The sequence below is a fragment of the Gallus gallus genome, chromosome 13 (assembly GCF_016699485.2).
Source record: "Gallus gallus isolate bGalGal1 chromosome 13, bGalGal1.mat.broiler.GRCg7b, whole genome shotgun sequence".
In the NCBI taxonomy this organism is placed as follows: domain Eukaryota; kingdom Metazoa; phylum Chordata; class Aves; order Galliformes; family Phasianidae; genus Gallus; species Gallus gallus.
The window spans coordinates 11,894,584-11,912,620 of NC_052544.1; the positions used below are offsets into that span (position 1 = coordinate 11,894,584).

At 53.4% G+C, this 18,037-nt stretch overlaps 1 protein-coding gene and 1 long non-coding RNA gene across 4 annotated transcripts; one reads left to right on the forward strand and one right to left on the reverse strand.

Moving 5' to 3' along the window:
• Positions 1-1,777: 1,777 nt before the first annotated feature.
• On the reverse strand, positions 1,778-4,398 carry LOC121106737. The gene is made up of 2 exons (XR_005839625.1): positions 2,277-4,398; positions 1,778-2,159 (listed from the first exon to the last, which is right to left on the reverse strand). It is a non-coding gene; the product is annotated as an uncharacterized LOC121106737 (long non-coding RNA).
• A 10-nt stretch (positions 4,399-4,408) lies between these two features.
• On the forward strand, positions 4,409-15,363 carry LOC416263 (LON peptidase N-terminal domain and RING finger protein 2-like). Of its 3 annotated transcripts, none has more exons than XM_414581.6 (12): positions 4,409-5,538; positions 7,626-7,744; positions 8,745-8,867; positions 9,061-9,171; positions 9,579-9,693; positions 10,149-10,239; positions 11,080-11,194; positions 11,785-11,906; positions 12,093-12,251; positions 12,845-13,007; positions 13,111-13,257; positions 13,747-15,363. In XM_414581.6, exons 1-12 carry the CDS (start codon positions 4,698-4,700, stop codon positions 13,924-13,926), a joined length of 2,286 nt encoding a protein of 761 aa, XP_414581.3. In that variant the 5' UTR covers positions 4,409-4,697; the 3' UTR covers positions 13,927-15,363. The 3 variants fall into 3 exon arrangements, with proteins under 3 accessions (XP_414581.3, XP_040503103.1, XP_040503104.1); XM_040647170.2 differs by lacking the exon at positions 4,409-5,538 and adding an exon at positions 7,071-7,254; XM_040647169.2 differs by lacking the exon at positions 8,745-8,867.
• Positions 15,364-18,037: the final 2,674 nt, after the last annotated feature.

The window sequence follows — 18,037 nt, forward strand, 5'->3', positions numbered from 1 at the left end:
TGCTACGTGGGATTCGTGCATGGGATGCAGCCTGCTTCCAGACATGGAACACCCACAGTGCCTTCGGGCTTTGCTCCCACAGGATGGGAATCTCTGGGATTCAGTGTTCATAGCACCCATCCTCACGCTGCCCCAAATCCCAGCGCTTCGTGTGCTCGCAGACAGCGTGTGCACGTCCCTGTGTTGCTGGGTGCTGCTGAGCAATGAGACAGGGAAAGTCTCGCTGTGTTTTATGGGCCTTTCTTTGGGCCGTGCACAGAGCTCTGTGCAAATACACCTGTTTTGTGGCTGAAGGCAAAGCAGCTCCAGTGAGTGTCTGTGTAAGCAACCAAAGGAGACCCAAAGGTTCTCCATCCCATGCTCTGCACTGTGCCCTGGACATCAGTGTGCTGCCCTGGTTTGAAGCCATGAGGTTTCCCCAGAAAGCTGCAGGCATGAAAACCATTTCAAATCACCCATGGTCCCTTATTCCTTGTTATGTCTCAGCCCTGGTTTGCATCCAGGTGATATGAATGGGATTATAGCACAAGCATCAAATGCCAGTCAAGTGAATCAAGGGCTTTAATAACACTTCCTGGAGGAGGCAAAAAGCAAGCAAAATGTCTGGCTTTTGGGAATGCTGAGGAGCTTCAGCAGAGTGAACCGTATGGCCCCATGTGTGGCAGTGGCTGGGGACAGAGAGGTGACCCACAGTGTGACCTCAGGGCTTGCCCAGGCTGTGATGACCGAGCACTTCCCAAGCACTGCTGGACACCAAATCTGACTCCACTGCAGTGTTTAACCACCGAATCTGCTCTAAACTTCTGCAAGGTTCAACCTTGGATGTGCCCTTGGATGGCAGGGAGCAGAGCGTGGACAGAGACGTGCCGAGTGCCCATCGTGTCCATCCAGCTCAGGGAGGGGTGGAGTAAGAAAAGGAGACAGCGGGAGAAATCAGCAGCCAGGGAGTTACTTAAGCAAGCCTTGTTTACACACATCTTCTCCTCTTTATATAACCTCCCCGAGGCAGCAGGAGGAGGTGTGCAGCCTGAGCTCAGGGAGCAGCTAAAGGGACCCTGTGCAAACCTTGCAGAAGCACAGCTGCCATGAGACCCTGGGCATGCAGAGAGGATGGATTTCCACTTCATTTATTGCAGAGATGCCCCCACGTTACAGCGTTGTTTTTTGCTTGGTTGGTTTTTTATTCTTCTGTGCATATGAAAGATTTCAGAACAGAAAGGCTGGACCTCTGTTTTGCAGTGAAATTTTCCATCTTGCACGTTGGGGCTGCATTCAGCAAACAAGGGCATGTTGTTATATAAAGCGCCCTGTATGGAAACGAGCCTCTCCGAGGTACAGATCAAACAGAAGTCTTTCCTTTGTTCCCGAGTGACCTCCATGGAAAATTGCGAGCAGCTTTTTCTTTTCATTCCACCAAGAAGTGGAAACAGTCAGAAATCCCGAGTTTCCCAGAAAAGCCGATTCCTGCAGCCCTGCTATGAATCTGGTAATCCATGCGGGGCGCCGGGCAGAGGCTTCCTACAGACCAACCCTTCTATTTTAGGGCTAAATAGTAGGAAAAGGAAAACCACATCAGAACACGTGCCTCGCAAGTGGAGGGTGCTTTGGGAGGGTGAGTTTCTCCTTCCACTCTGGCTCCCTGGAGACGTTGTGCTGAGCCCTTCTGCAGTTTGCCCCCTCATTCTAAATAGGCGTAAATTGCTCGTTGCTGTGTTATAATGAAAAGCTGGAAGGTCCACTGGAGCTTCATTCACTGCAGTGCCTGGATTTAGTTTTCCGTAAGAACGACTCAGTGTACCCATCCTGCACTCCTGCACAGCACTCTTTTCTCCTCTGCAAACGCCTTCTCCTCAGACTCCCACGTTTGCTCTTTCGGGAAAGCAGAGAGGGGCCTTTATTCTCCAAACCCAACTGCAGTGCATTCGTAACATCCACAGAGCAGCAGTGCTGGGCTGATTGTGAAGGGACACCTGCAATTTCCTCCAGCAGATCCATCAGAAGGGGCTTCGGGGTGATGAATCCACGGAGAAACAGCATCCTGAGCCCTCCAAAGCTGTGCTGTGTGGGCACCTGGAATCCGAAGGCCAGGGGGCAAACAGCATGGGCAGAAGGCATGGGCAGAAATGCTGCTCCTGTAGATGGAGGGGCTGCAGCCGTCCCTGGAACACCAACGATGTGATTGTAAGCATGCACCACGGTTGCACCATGAGCGCTCTGCACCGTGGTTTTGCCACACATCCCAGGGCCACCACCCAGAGAACGGGGACAGTTCTGACCTCAGCGTTTGCTCATCCATACCCGTGGATGAGGGCATCTCCATGTGTTTTCTACAGGACCTGTTCCAAGACTGTGTGTGTGACAGTGCTCTGCCCACCTCATGGCCAAGGTGTCTCTATGAATGATACAAGCCAGATACCCATCAGGGCTGCCCTCCTTCCTCTCCTGTCTCCAGGACGCCGGGCAGAAGCCCAGTTACATGAGCACTGGGATAGCATTACATCGCAGCACTGTCTGCCCCGTCCATGCGACAGCCAACACGTTCCTCTAGGAACGACGATGCCCCGGGCACAGTCTGTATGACTCAGAAAGGAAAATATTAAAGTTTTCTTTAAAGGAAAATATTAAAGCTTTCTTCAATTCCCCAACCTTGCCTACAGCTTATCCTCCTTACCGAGGAGCAGCTGAGTTTCGGGGCTCAGGAACGATGCTGTAATTGATGTGACTGCTGTCTGCCCAGCACGGAGCAGTGTGGCAAAGTGCTGTGGCCACCAGAGAGAAAGCAGGCACGGAGCTCCTGCAGAGAGCTGAATGGAAAGGTGTGCGTTACAGCCGTGAGCACAGCCACCTCCTGCACCACCTCCCTCCCTCCCTTTGCTTAGCAGAGCCGGCTCTGAACTGCGTGCCGCAAACAGAGAAACCTGGCAGCTGCACAGAGAAACAGGATGATGCAAAGGAGGTAAAAATTCCAGGAAGCTGTCGTGCTTGTTGACAGGCAGGGAGGCGTGTGATGCAAACGATCCCTGCGTGCTGTTTGCACGTACTGAGGTGTAAAAGTCATTCCTTGGGCCAACTCTGAAGGGTGCTGCATGCAGATGAGCCAGGCAGGAGCAGGGCTGCACAGGTGCGGAAACGCAGCCCAGAACCTTATCCTATGCAGAGCCTCATCCTATGTAAGCTGCTCTGGCTCCTATCCAGCTGTGCTGCATCCCTGTGCTGTCCCTTTGCCACTTCTTGGCTGGGAGGCTGACGCTTTCCTCCCGGCATTTTGGAAACGGGGAAACTTGTCTCACCCCTGCACAACAGGATTTTCAGGCCTGAAGGAAGTCTCATCCATGCAGGAGGTGATGGGAAGAGCATGGGAGGTGTGGAGCACGGTCACGGTGTGCACAGTGTGCGTTCCTGCCCAGAGAAACAGCTCTGTGTGCCCCATACGTGAGTGTTACTGCCTCCGTGCTGCTCCTCTAGCCCAGATGTGTGAAAGAAACAAATGCCACCACTCACAACAAGCATTTATGTGCTAAAAGCATGCAAACAAGTGTCCCACCTTTAGCATTTAAAGAGAAAAACACCCCACAGCGCTCTGCAAACTGTGCCCTGCCACAGCTTTCTGTAAAACACAATGTCCTCACCCAGCCAGCAGAATGGTTAACATTAAGTATTTAAACCTCTTATTATTATTATCGCAGTCTGTCCTGAGTCAGCACAAACACCCCAGCGACACAAAACACAAAAGCGAAAGCATTTGGAGTTCAGCACTCGCTCGGCACTCACTGGAATGAAGGAAACAATCCATCCTTGCACTGGTGCTGACAAGCCCAGTTTCTGACGGGTTGGCGCGTTGTTGCTGGTGGGTTTTTATGTGCATTATGCAAAGGCAGTGGTGTGAATCAGGAGGTGCAGAACAGAGCACCTGGGGACAGCACAAGTCACCCTCCGTCACCCTCACTGGTCATCCAACGCCAGCCCACCCCCACCGTGCCCACTGACCACGACCCACAGTGCCACATCTCCACGGTTCTCAAACACCTCCAGTGATGATGACCCCATCACTTCGCCGGGCAGCTACACCACAGCATCACCGCTCTTTCTGAGAAGAAATTGTTCCTAATATCCAACCTGAACAAAGCTCTGGGCAGGGAGCCAGAGGGCGCTGCTGCTGAACAGGGCCTGAGCTTCCCCCACCTACAGAAATCCTGCGCCAAACGCAAAGCCCCTCGGAGCACACATGCAGTAATTAGGTTCTGAACTTTTCAGAGCACTCATGTGCTGTTTAATGAAATCACAGCAGGTTTTGAAACCAAACCTGTTCTGCAGCCCCGTGCTCTGCCAGCCCCTCCCTTGGTTTTGCCAGCACGCTCCCGCCCCAATGGTGACCTCCCACCCTGAGCATCCCTCCCAGCCTGCTCCTGCCTTTGTTTGGCTCTTAGGGACTGACAAAAGAGCCGGTGGGGAATGTGCATCATCCTTACATAAAGTCTGATCTACTAAGCTGCTTTTGGCTGTTTTTTTTTTTTTTTTTTCCAGCACCGGCAATAGGAGAGCTGTCGTCACCTCAGCATGGGACCGGGAAGTGGATTTTGCATCACAGGGTCTGGGCTGTTTCAGCTCTGGGTCTGCAGATCCACCTGCACCGGAGGGACGCCCCTTTCCCCCAAAGCATCCCGCAGGGACGGGTCCTCACGGTGGGGTCTGCAGAGATGCACTCGAGGCACCCCAACCTCCCCACATTCCCAGCGACACGTTCCCAGCGGGCCGGGGGTGCTCCCCAACACCCTGATACTCAGAATCCAACACCGGAGCCCCCCAGCACCCCGCTACTAGGAACGGATATAGGACCCGCCCCCCCCCCAGGCACTGATACCGGACACCGGCCCCCCAGGGCGCACCGCGACGCCCCACGCCGGACCAGCCCGGGTCCCCCCACGCCGTTCCAGCACCGCCCCCGGGTGCCGCCGGCTCCGTTACGAAACGCGGCCGGGGCGGGGCGGCGCGGCGGCGGCGGCAGCCAATGGCGATCCCGGCGGCCCTCGGTTCGGCGTGGGGGGGGTCGTACCGCGGAGCTCCGGCACCGCAGCGCTCCGCCGGGCGCCCCAGGGCAGAACGGGCTGAGCCCCGGGTATGCGGCCCCGAGGAGATCTCCGCGCTCGGAGGCTGCGGCCATGAGCAGCGACCCCTCCTCCTCATCCTCCCCACCCCGGGTGGGCAGCCCCATCCCTCAGTGCACCGGGAGTGCGGAGCTGCTGCGCTGCCCGTCCTGCCGCCTCCCCCTCTGGGAGCCGGTGACCGTGTCGTGCGGGCACTCCTTCTGCAAGCCGTGCCTCGGCGGGGCCGTGCCCTCCCGCTGCTCCGTGTGCCACCGCCGGCTGAAGCTGTTGGGCGTCGAGGCGGTGAGGTGTAACGTGGTGCTCTGTAACCTGCTGGAGAAGTGCGAGGAGAGGGAGAGCCGCTCGGCCAGGCTGGCAGCATGCATCCGGAGTCGTCTCGCCCGTGGGGACCTGCAGGATGCTCTGAGGATGGCCCAGAAGGGCATCGAGATGGGTAAGCAGTGTGGGGCCCGAGGGGCTGCCAATGTGATGGGCTTAGGAGGGGCTGTTGGAGCAGGTGGGTAACAGTGCAGGTCATTTTGTCCCTGCACCCCTCTGGGGGCTGAGCACCTGGGGAGCTCTTTAGGAGTGCTGAAAGTGTTGGAAAGGAATGGGGAGGGCAGAAACACCTGCTGGGCTTTGCTTCTGGGTCATCCCCACCCCTGCAGAAGACCATCAGCAACAGAGGGACACGGCCTTCCCAGGACAATAGTGGCTGCTTATCGCCAGGGCTTGGTGTCCCATTGCTTTGTGTCCTTGGTGTCAGCAGCAGCTGGAGAGGAAAGAGATCTCATTAACAGCTGAACTGACAAAGCTGAGTTCCACAGCTTTCCGGAGCACCTGGTGTATCATTAGAAGAGCACCTGGGGGGTAGGGGTGATGGAAAGCAACTGGGACTTCTCTAGTCAGGGACAGAAACCGAGCACATCAAAGTGCTCAGCAGGGCCCCCTGATCCCCTTCTGCAGCCGGCACTGAGGAGACATTTGCCTGCAGGACTGGGATCAGGATTCGGGGGTTGCTCTGCTTTATTGTGTGTCCATAAGTGGATTTCTTGGAGAGTGACGCTGCTCCAAGTGGGGTTATGCAATGCAGCTGGGAAGCAGGGGAGCTGGGGAGCAGAGGCATGAAGGTCCTCTCGGGGTGAGCGGTGTTTCTATGACACCGAGCTCTGCTCCCACAGCGCAGCATCCCCTCCTCATCACCTGCTGTGGGATGAGCCCCAGAGGTGTGGGGTGTACCCCAAAGCACAGGGACAGCAGGGAGCGAGTGGGCTGCACTCCCTTTATGCAACCTACCAAAGCACCGCTCGGTCCTGTGTGCCCTTTGCTCAGAGCAAACACACGTGCGTGGTGCTCTGTTACTCACTGTGCTATGGGCTGACTTTTGTCTTGCAATTAGCTGTGTGAGTAGAAAGAGCGCAATATTGCAAACTCAGTGCTTGGTCTTTCTTTGCTGTGTGCTCAGTTTGCTGTTGGCTGGGGGAAGTCCAGGCTGGGACAATGAGGAAATAGGGATCGGGGCAGCTCCCATAGACCCATATGTGCAGGTGCTGCTCAGGCTGTGCCATGCGAGTGGCGCTTTGGGGCTCAGCTCTGCTCAGGGCAGGAGCTGTGGGCTTTGCACAGAGCCCGCTGGGACACCGTGTGGCCAAAGGGAATAGAAAAACAGGACATAACAGGTTGACAAAGTGAACCAAACAGTGCTGTGGATGGTGTAACACAGGAGGGCTCCTCAGGCGTTGTGCTGCCAGCTGGCTCACGTCCCTGATGCTTGGTGATATCATACGGCAAAAATAGATCCAGCACACAGAAATGCAGGACTCACTGCCTGATTTTACGTGTCTTATTTGTGCTAAATCAGTCACTTTGTTGACAGTCTGTAAATGTTTGAATGCGCTTGCTGATGTGGAAAATAAGCCCCTGGACTTTGTACTCGTGTTTTCACCTCTGCACGTCATTAGGAGCTGCAGTATCTCATCCCCAGACGTGTGCAGAGGGCTGAGCTCCAGCACAGCCAGTTCCTGAAGTGCTGCGTGCCGAGGTCCTGATCACAGCACAGGGAGCATGTGGTGCCCGACTGCAGCCCAGCCTGGACAGCCCCATGTGCGCTTTGGGGTGCTGTTTTGCAAGCGCCCCTTGGTGCTGAGGTCCCATTGGTGATATCACACTGGTACAGACCTGGGTGCCCTAATTCCTGTCCTCTGTTTCAGTCTTTCCTTGGACTTGGGAACTCAGAGCCACCTGGTGGGGAGGATGGGAGCCCTCCTTGCACCTTGGGGTTTGCCCCTGCCTGGGGACAGTGGTGGTGGCTCCCGGAGACTGCAGTATTTTGGAACAGCGGTCCCCAGCTGCTGGCTTGTTGGGTGACACATTGCCCCGAATTCCATCATGGAGACCCTCATGGTGACAGCCTCCATGGGGAACGCATGCTGCATCCAAAAAGATGGATGATGGCCCAGATCCCAGTGTGATTGAAACTGAGCCCCACAGCAGTGGTGCTGCAGGGGCTCTTGGCACCAGGACCCGCCTTTCTCTTTGCAGCCCCAGAGGACAAATCCCTGCGTCTGTGCCGGGCAGAGGCCTTGGCAGCCCTGAGGCGGTATCCAGAGGCACTGCAGGACCTGGAGGCTGTTTGCAGGGCTGAGCCCATGGAGTGTGAGGTGAGCAGAGGGCAGCTGGGGGTGCGGTAGTGCTGGGGACCTCACCTCACTGCACAGCGGAGTGATGTCCCCTTTTTCTTCTCCCCCTGGGAATTTCCCCTTTGGTCACAGAAGGCAGAGGACATTTTAGCTGTAGGGACAGATATAGGTAATTTAACTTTTATCTACGAGGGCTGCTCCAAAAGTAATGCTTCCTGTTGTATTACATTGGCCCCTGGTGGCCCTCTGACACCCACTGACATTCATTGGTTCTTGCTGAAAGTTTATGGAGCCCAACCAGTGGATTTGAGCACAGTGTGGCAGTGAGTGGTGCATTTCAGCAGTAGTAACAGTGACAGTGGTCACCTCCACTGGTGTAGATTTGTATGAGTGCAGCATGCAGGCTCTTGTTCATCACTGGTGAAAATACATAGCTAGTGGTGGTGAAAAACAGTGTTTTGTAGCTGAGAACTTACTCTGTCAAATACAGTTATTGTACTCTTTGTATCTGTTGCGGTTTCCATGGAAATAAATAGGAAGCATTACTTTCAGAGCAACCTACATACATCTTAATCCAGCCAGTTACTCATTGCTGGGCCCAACACATGGTTCACAGGCAATCCTGAGTTCTCACAGCTATTGGCTTGATCCTGCTCAGAAATACACTCCCCAATCCATTAATTGCTAATACAGGACACAAGCTCTCTGCAGTGTTAATGGGAGTATCTTTGCTCACATGCACTTGGTGAGGACGCAAAGGATGCTGATGTGCAGGGTCACAGCTTGGGGCTGGAGGAGGTGTTGGGATGCCCTCAGAGACATCACACCTGGGATTTTGCCTGCTTCTTTGCACGTGTTGGCCATCACTGTGCAACTTCAAGGCAGAAGCCCTTTGCCCCTTCACAAGGTCTCTGTAGGGTGGGAGTGAGTCCATCAGCAATCAGGGCTTGGGGCACACAAGGGACACATCCTCAGCTGGCTGCTGGCCTGTAGTCAGCACAAGTTTTTCTGTGGTCTGCAGGGCTTCTACAGGAAAGGGAAGGTGCTCCTGGAGATGGGACGGAGAGCCGAAGCCCTGCTGGCATGGGAGCACTGCCTGGTGCTCAGTCCCCACTTCCAGCCCGTGCAGAGAGAGATGGAGAAGGTGTGTAGGTCTGCAGAGTGGTGGGTCCCATGCACTCCCGTTGCTCAGGGATGTGCCCTGATGTAAGTTTACTGAACTCAGCCAGCACTGGAACAAGTGGCCCTGATGCTGTGGTGGCCCAGGGTGCGCTCTGGGGTCTCTGGGTCACATACCTCCTACCAGCACCCTGCTGAACCCCGCTTTCTCCTTGCAGGTCCTCACATGGGAGGATGCTCCTCAGCCGTGTGCTGCCCAGCAGGGCTCAACGGGTCATCAGGAAGAGCAGGATGAAGGGGGCCCTGCATCCTCCTCTACACAAGCTCAGGTAATAGGCTGAGATGGGACTTGGCATCCCTTTGGGACATCCCAAATAGAGGTTTCCCGATGATGGGAATGGTAAAGGGCAGCTGTGCAGAACCATACCCATGGGCACATGGTTGTGTAGCAGATGGTGGGAGAGCTGAGGAGGCTCCTCCTTGGTTTCCAGCCCTCTCCCACTTTTGTTCTGCAATATTTTTCACAAGACTTCAGACTCCTGTTTCTGACACAGAAGTCACATAACATTCAGGAGGAAAAAAAAAAAAAAAAGCAACCCTAGAAAATTTCAGTTTTAATGGTGTTTTTTTTTTTTTTTTTTCACTCAGTAAACACAGCTGAGAACAATTCAGACCATTAGGAGCTATTAAGAAAAACTCACAGTCTGCTCTTTCTCCTTGCTGTGCCCGGGAACAGGAGGAGGAGCTGGAGGCTGGTGGAGGGGATGCAGTGTCTGAGCACGGCCAGGGGACACCTGTGGGACCACGGCAAGCACCGGGGGCTGCGGCACAGAGGGAGGCCAGGCAGGAAGGTGAGTGCCATCTTGTGCAGAACAGCAGGCATCTGAGTTTGCCTGAATCATAGAATCCTTAAGGTTGGAAAGACCGCTAAGATCATCTAGTCCAACTGCTGACCCATCACCACCATGTCCCTAAAGCAGTGGTGATGCCCCTGGTGCGGCACATCAGAGACCTCCATCTGGTGGCTTCTTTGGGCCACTTCACTTCCTGGTGCCTCAGTTTCCCTGCAGAAGGAGGAGGAAGAGATGCTGCCTTCCTCTGCCTCTGATGTATGAGCTGTGCGTGAATGTGGATGGGTTGTTGGCTGGATTCATGTTGCATCACCCAGTGCTTTTGTTTTTAAACTCCAAAGCGCTTTGTGGAAGAGTTGATTCCTTACACCTCAGAACAAGGTCAGAAAGCAAAGCTTAATTTTCAGTATTGAAACAGGAGCTTTTTTCCTTTTCCCCTCCCCTTTTGCCACCAGCTAATGAAGAGGAAACAGCAGCAACGGATAACCTGCTGCCCCTTGAGGAACTGCTGAGCATTTCTGACTTGGAGTGCTCCCTCTGCATCCGGTGAGTTCTCTGGTTGCAGAGCCCTTTGGATGAGGAATTAGAACCATAGAACATCCTGAGCTGGAAGGGACCCATACAGATCATTGAGTCCAACTCCTGGCTCCACACAGAACCATGCAAAAATCAGACCGTATGTATGTAGCACCCACCTGGTTCTGCTTCCTGGTTTGCATCTTTCTTCTCTTTTTTTTAATGTCAAATGCAGTCCCCAGTGCTGTGAAGCACAGGTTTGGCAGAAGTAAGAGCAAAGAGGGCACTCACACACTGTGGGGGTCCACAGGGACCCCCAGGGATGGGGAGCTCAGACCTTGGACAGTTGGCCATCTCACTCCTTGTGCAAGTCCAACAGTCTGAGATCGGGCTTCTAACGAATGGAATAAATATTGACATTTAATTAGCAAGAGTTGCAAGCAAAGATTGGCAAACGCAGCCTTAGTGGAAGCCAGTTGCATAGCTGTGTGCTGTCTGGGCTTGGAAAGCACAATGTGAAAGGGCTTCCAGCGGTGTCTTGGCCCTGCAGCATCGCTGTAGTGATGAAGTTGTAGGGGGGGATGTGGGAAACACCTCGATCCTGCTGGAAGCAAAATCCCTTAAGGTCTTACTTGGAAGCCCTTTTTGAGCCTCCTGCTTGCAGCAAGGGGACTCCAAGGAGATGCAGGTAGGGGACTGGGGGTGGCTGGGAGCTGTGCCTGCAGCTCCATCCTTGCTTGCATCAACATGCAGTGAGTGCTTTGTGGAGCTGAACCCAAGTTGGATTTTGAACTCCCAGCCCTCTGACCTTCTTCCTGGACATCACCGTGCTCCTTCCCCTTCAATCCAGTGACAGAGGTTCCTTTGCAGGATGTTCTTTGAGCCGGTGACGACGCCATGTGGACACACCTTCTGCAAGGAGTGCCTGGAGCGCTGCCTGGACCACCGACCCAACTGCCCACTCTGCAAGCAGAGCCTGCGAGAGGTGAGGGCTGGGGGTAGGGTGGGGTCCCCCTGCCTGGGGTGGGGACAGATAGGTGGGAGGGGGCTCAGTGCCCAACACAGGGGTGTCAGCTCTGCTCATACAGGAATGACCTGACAGCTGATAATTAGGACCAGGAAATTTGTTTTCTCTGAGATGTCACAGTAATTGAGTGAGATTGTAAATAGGACTGAGAATTAGAGAGATAGAGAGAGACTGAGAGAGAGAAGGCAGTTAATGCTAGTTACTTTTAAAAATGGAAATGGATGGAAAGCCTGCTAGCCTGGGGATTTGACTTCATCTTTTATGAATAGAGATTCAGATGATCCCATCGGGGAAATTAGGTTGTCATACATGGATGGACCACATCAGTGTCAGTGACAGGATGCTGTGTTGGATGGATCCTGGGTCTGATCTGAGTCCAGAGGTCTTGTGAAGCTGACGCAGCCCCACTGCATGGCCCCCCTCCCAGATGGACCTCATTCTTTACAGCTCTAAGCTGAAATTACCCTCAGCTCCTATACGTGTGAACATGATTCAGAGCCTCAGGGTTCCCCTCCTGCTCTGTCCAACCCATCTCTCATTTCTCGCAGTACCTGAAGGCGGGGAGCTACAGCCCCACGGTGCTGCTGCAGGACATCATGCTGGCTGCCTTCCCTGCACAGCTGGCTGAGCGCCGGGAACTGCACCGGGCTGAGATGGCTGAGCTCTCCAAGTAAGTGACCTGCCCTGTGTGTTGGGTGTGGGTGTTGAGTGTTGGGCCTCACTGTGGTGGTTCTACAGCATGCACGGTGGTCTACAGCAAAGCATCGCTTTCTGTGGGCTCATGGGAGCTGACCCAGAGCCTCTGTTGGTTCTTCTTCTTGGGGGTTTCAGAGCAGTCTCCCCTCTTCTCCTTCAGCCTGACCACGAACATCCCCATCTTTGTGTGCACGATGTCCTTCCCTGGTGTCGCCTGCCCTCTGCACATCTTCGAGCCCCGCTACCGCCTGATGATCCGGCGGTGCCAGGAGACCGGCACCAGGAGGTTCGGCATGTGCATATATGAGAATGGGAAAAGGTGAGCACCGGGGCAGGGCTGCTGCCTTCTGCCACAACTTGTTTAACCCTGTCTGCACCGACCCCAAATTTGGAGTAGAGGGAGAACGTGAAGCAGTATCTGTGCGGAGGGTATCTCTGAGCTGCACAGTTCCTGTGTGTCCACATCTCCTTTACAGTGGCCATCCTTCTCATTCTCTGCCCATAATAAGCTGCAGCTGCACTCTGGGCTTCTTTTTGATGCATTTTCCTTGGTCTCAGATGGGCTCAGCCTTTAGGCTCCTACCCCCGGGACTCCATTAGACTCCTATACTTACGGGACAAGTCTTCCTGGGGCTTAAGTACTGCTCAAGAGAGATGGGATAAGTAACTTCTTATGGCCTCTGGTGAACCTTTTATTGGTATTCAGACCTATGGATAAGGACCTAAGCCATTTTTGCATCAGACAGACCCAAGGGAGTTCTCACTGTTCCCTGCCCTCTTGCAATGAGTGCTAGCAGAGTTAATTTCTGATTTTTGCCCCATGTCTGTCCTTGGAGGTGCTGCATGCAGGAGGAGCAGCTCTTGCACGTCAGTATCCTGCTCAGGCCCTCATCCTCTCCCTCTCTCCTCCAGCTTTGCAGACTATGGCTGCATGCTGGAGATCCGGCAGCTGGAGCTGCTGGCAGACGGCAGGTCGCTGGTGGACACCATCGGTGGGCGCCGATTCCGGGTGCTGAGACGTGGACACAGAGATGGCTACAACACAGCTGACATTGAGTACCTGGAGGACAAGAAGGTGAGGGCAGGACCAGGGTAGGAGCCCCCGGTGTGGGGGGCACCGTTGGTGGGCACCGTGCTCCTCACCCACCCTTCTCTGCTCTCCTCTTCCCTCCACCCAGGTGGCTGGGGAGGAGCTGCAGGAGCTGCAAAGCCTGCATGAAAGCACCTACCAGCTGGCCCAGAGGTTTTGGGAGCATGGGGACGTTGCCTCCAGGCACCTCTTGTTGCAGCATGGATCACTACCAGAGAAGGAAGAGGACATCCAGGTAATGCTATGGGGGCAGAGATGCTCTGGGGCATGGGTGTCCAACCTTCTGGCTTGCCTGGGCTGCATTGGGTGAAGTGGGATTGTTCTGGGATGCCTATAAGCTGGCTATATAATGTAGTTAATGTATATAACTAATGGAACTTCTTTCTCTCTCTCTCTTTTTTTAAAATATTTATTATTAAAACATAAAAACATATTAGAACAACAAAAACTCTGAACTAGTGGGATATTTAACCTTGTTTTTGTGAAACTAATACATCAATTCAGTCTGGACGTGGCTCTGGGCAGCCTGGTCTAGTGGTTGGCGACCACTTTGAGGTCACTTTTAGCCCAGGCCATTCTATGAATGTCTGGTTCAGGGGAAATGTGTGGCACTGAGGCATGTGGTTTATTGGGCAATATTAGTGGTAGGTGGACAGTTGGACTGGATGATCGTGGTTACTGACTGACTCTTCCTCATTCAGCTCTCTCCCTCTCTCCCCCCCAGGCTTCAGCTGACGGCCCAACCTGGTGCTGGTGGCTGATCTCCATCCTGCCCCTTGACCCATCCTTCCAGCTCAGGCTCTTCTCCAGCACTTCACTGCACGCCCGCCTGGCCCAGCTGCAACGCGTCCTCCTGGCTCTGCTGCAGCCCTCACCTGAGCACAGCCTGCAGGGCTTCGTCTGATCCTCCAATCTCTTTGCATGGGAGAATGCAGCTCCTTGGGTTTCTTCATGCATTTCTTTGTGGTTTGAGTCCTACCCAAAGCAACCTTAGTGAGGTCAGTGCTGCTGTCAGCAGTGACTCAGTGCCGTCCCTGCTGGTCCCATACGCTGCTTGGTGACACCAGAGTGACATGGACTTGCCATACCACAAGAGGGGACCATGCCAGAAAGGTGGGTTGTGCCTTTAGAAGCCAAAATCCCTTGCTGAGCTGCTTTGGCACTAAAGGAGGACTGTCCTTAGGGCAGAGGGCTGAGTGCTGGGGCTCTGTCTCTCTGAAAGACAAGGTAGGGCTTTGGGTAGTGGTTCCACTCTGTGTGACAGGAGGTATGAAGTAATGGGAAGTGTGGCACCAGGAGGCCCTGTTGGCTTTCTCCAACCTCAGGAGCTGAAAGCTCAGCCTCTGGGTGAGAGTTTGGCCTAATTTCCAATGAGAACAAAAAGAAAAGTTGAATTAAATGATCTGTAATTCACGATTCTATCCCCTCAGCCAGGCAGCAGGGGTCTGGGTACTCACCAATACCATGGGTGTGGGGCCAGGATGGGTGGGCTCCAAGATGCTGATGGGAGAATGAAGCCCAGCAGTGATTTCTCTGACTTTCTGCCACTCGAGGAGTGTGATTTCATCATGTTCAGCATTTCTTTGTGAACTTTCTGCTTCCTTAGAGTAAAGGAGCTGAGGCTGGATCCTTGAATGTAGGATTTGGGCCAGCTTAGAGTCTCCTGAACCAGCACTCACTGAAGTTGAAGGGAAGCAGGGGCTGATGCTGTGAACCCTGTGCAGGGGAGCAAGTGCCTGTCTGCAAGTGCCTGACTGTTGCTTGTTTCCAAATAGAGGGAAAAAATCACTCCCCCTCCCCAGGCAGGGAAGGCTTTGCTCTGGGGGAACCCTGAAGTTTTGGGATTTTTATGTCCCGTTCGTAATTGCAGGGGCTTTAGGTGAAGTTTAGGATTAATATCCACCGAGTGAGTCAAGGGATTAACATTTCTTTCAACGCCTTATCCCTGCTTACACACTGCCTGGGAGCTGCTACATGGCACGGTGAGGGGGTGGGTTGGGGCTGCAGGGATCCTCCCTGCACATCACTCCCCGTATCCTTGTGTGATGGTTCCGTGGCTCTGTGTGCGGGTGGTGGAGCAGTACCGGCTTTTGAGAAGTGCCTTTCTTTTCTGCAGGGTGGCTGGAGCCACCCCACGACCACCATGGGTCCCTCTATGGGTTTTGTCTATGGCTGCAATGGGCACTGGAGCCACATCTGCATGGCGTGCTGCAGGAAGGGACTCGTGCAAACTGCTCCAGTTCGCTTAGAGTGCCTCGGGGATTGTGTTAGTGTCCTCGCTTTGAATTAGTTTTTCTTCATCGTCGTTGGAATAAAGACTTTGCTGTTGTTTTGTTGGTGATGTTTGCCTCGTGAGCTGCTCCTTGGTGAAAGCTGGGGCATCCCAGGTGGTAACGGCAACATTTGGGGACTTGGGGAGAGGTGGAGGAGTGATGGGGGCAATTTAGGGGGACACGGTGAAGAGAGGGTAGATGGTAGCAAGGGGGAAAAAAGTGCGAGGGTCCGACATAGTGGATAACAGCGCCGGCAGCTGAAATGGTACGGCGCACAGCGGCATGCAGTACCACGCTGCTCCACCAGGGGGCGGCAGAGGCTGAGCGCGGCGGGGCAGACTGGGAGAGGCGCTGCCCGATGTCACCCAACGCTCCCAAACCGTCCCTCTTCCCACCCCACCCATCCGGCACCCCTCAGCTGATGGGACATATCCCGTACCAGAGGTATCCACCCCCGGAGAGCTCTGAGGCAGCGTTAGCACCGATCCCTCTGCCTCTCAGCCCCGTCCCATCTCCCCCAGCCTCCCCCCAAAGGCTCTCCTTCCCATTCAGTCTTCAACTCCAAACGACAGTGACAACTTCCCTAACAGTGTGGGCAAGCAATTAGCTAAAGAGGCAAGTAATTAATACAGCAGGTGTCAGGCTGCGCCTCATCTTTCTTTAACAAATGGCGTATTTCCAAACTAATTAGACTGAGATAGCAGAAAATCAACGTGAGATTGTTAGAGCCAAGTTCTTCTTCTCTGCTAAGGCCGTGCTTGCGCTGAAATGGGAGCGTGTTACACCTAAAGGTTAATGAAGAAAGGGGGAAAAGCAGCACTGATTTTTTTTCATGCTATAGCAGCAGCACTTTGGAGCAACGGCAGATGGATCACATTGTTCCTGCTTTTCAGTGCTCAGTGGGACAGTGCCAGTGTGTAGAGAGAGAGCCTATATGGGAGCTGTGCCTGCAGCTCCATCCTTCCTTGTATCAACATGCAGTGAGTGCTTTGTGGAGCTGAACCCAAGCTGGATTTTGAACTCCCAGCCCTCTGACCTCCTTCCTGGACTTCACCATGCTCCTTCCCCTTCAATCCTTATATGTATATATATATATATATATATATATATATGGGGCCATATAGGCTCTCTCTCTACATATACTGATCTATCTGTCTACACACAATGTCATGATGCTGAAACCCAAGGCTCCAGCCACAACCCGTGTCTCCCCATTCCCCTACAGCAATGTGCTCTCTCTCTCCCTGCTCTCTCACCCTCCCTGTTGATTTATGGCTTCACGAAAACCATTTCAGTTGAAGCAAAATATTTACGGTGTTGATTAAACACCAAGGTAATGGGAAACTTGTTAAAAGTGGGGAACTTATATAAATACAGCACTATTAAAATAAAATGTGACTTTTAGCGAGAACAGCTCTCTCAGCTGTGCTGTGTTTACCTTAATTGTTTCCCTCCATTAATTACAGTCTGAGAGGGAGACTTGTGCAAATTGAAATAAATTAATCGAATTTGTTTAGTTTTGTGTGGCTGGCTTATGGGGATTGCAATTAAGTGAGCACGTTTAGGGTATTAAATTACATTTCCTAGATGCATTCTTCCCTTCTCAAGCACTGAGAATGTGAAAAAGAAGGAGTCTTCAGCAATTTACAAGGCAAGTGAGCATTGTGAGCAATGGTTATTACAGCTCTGTGCCTCAAGAATGTCACTCCTTGTAGGTGTTAAGGTTTATCCCTGAGTAAATGCAGCCTGGCTCTGTGCAGTGGCAGAGGAGATTTGATGGGGCTGATGAGCAGGATGGGTTGGGGTGAGCTGTTCTGCAGTGGGATCAGGTGTGCGTTCCTAGGGAGCTCTATGACACAGCTACTTGCATCCTTGCTGGCTCCCACCCCCCTAACTCCTATGTTTGACACACAGGAAGGGACTGCCACATATACCAAGGCGGTGAAACAGAAGAGAAATGTGTGCATTGTGGGGAAGAGAATCACAGAATCACAAAGTTAGAGGGGCTGGAAGGGACCTCTGCAGAGCACCTTCACCAACCCCCTACTAAAGCAGGTTCCCAACAGTAGGTTGAGTATGTGGATGCTCAATCCATATAAGACACCAGAGAATCTACACCGAACTCTTATTCCATAATCCCAGCTTCATCGGCACTATTTCTGGCCTCTCCTGCTCCAGCCTTGCCCCAAACTACCCAGGGAAGGGTGGGCTGCATGGGAGCTTTCTCACAGACCTGCTTTTTCCTGGAGGAACACAGCCAAACTTCAGCAGGGATGCCAGCACTTCGAAGGAGAAATTCATCACTTCCTCCCTAAAGAAAAAGGATTTGGGGGAAGAAGTGGGGCAATGAGGGCAGGCAGGAACCTGGTTCCCTCTTCCCTGCCTTGTGCAGAGCTGCTCCCAACCTCCTCACCTGGCTGCTGCCGTGCCTGGATGATGTATGGAGTGGCAGTGCTGCAATAGGATTTGTACCCAGAATATTGGCTGGATGATAAAGGAGTCTGTCTGCGGTGATAATTGCACCATAAATAGCACCGGGTTCAGCAGTGACGAGTGAGGCACTCGAAACCCTCACCCTCCAGATTCCTCCCACTTCCTTCCATCTTCCTGACTGCTAACAAGCTGGAGGAATAGCTGCTCCGTTTTCACCAACCGCAGGAGGATTATTGCACACAGATGCAGCTGGGCACCACCCTCACCATAAATCTTCATAGTGGGGGAAAAAAAAGAGAGAGAGAGAGA

Coding starts and splice junctions, on each gene's coding strand:
- LOC416263 (XM_414581.6), top strand. CDS start 4,698: ATGCACTCGAGGCACCCCAACCTCCCCACATTCCCAGCGACACGTTCC. Junction 5,539..7,625: donor CCAGAAGGGCATCGAGATGG/GTAAGCAGTGTG, acceptor TTCTCTTTGCAG/CCCCAGAGGACAAATCCCTG. Junction 12,252..12,844: donor ATATATGAGAATGGGAAAAG/GTGAGCACCGGG, acceptor TCTCTCCTCCAG/CTTTGCAGACTATGGCTGCA.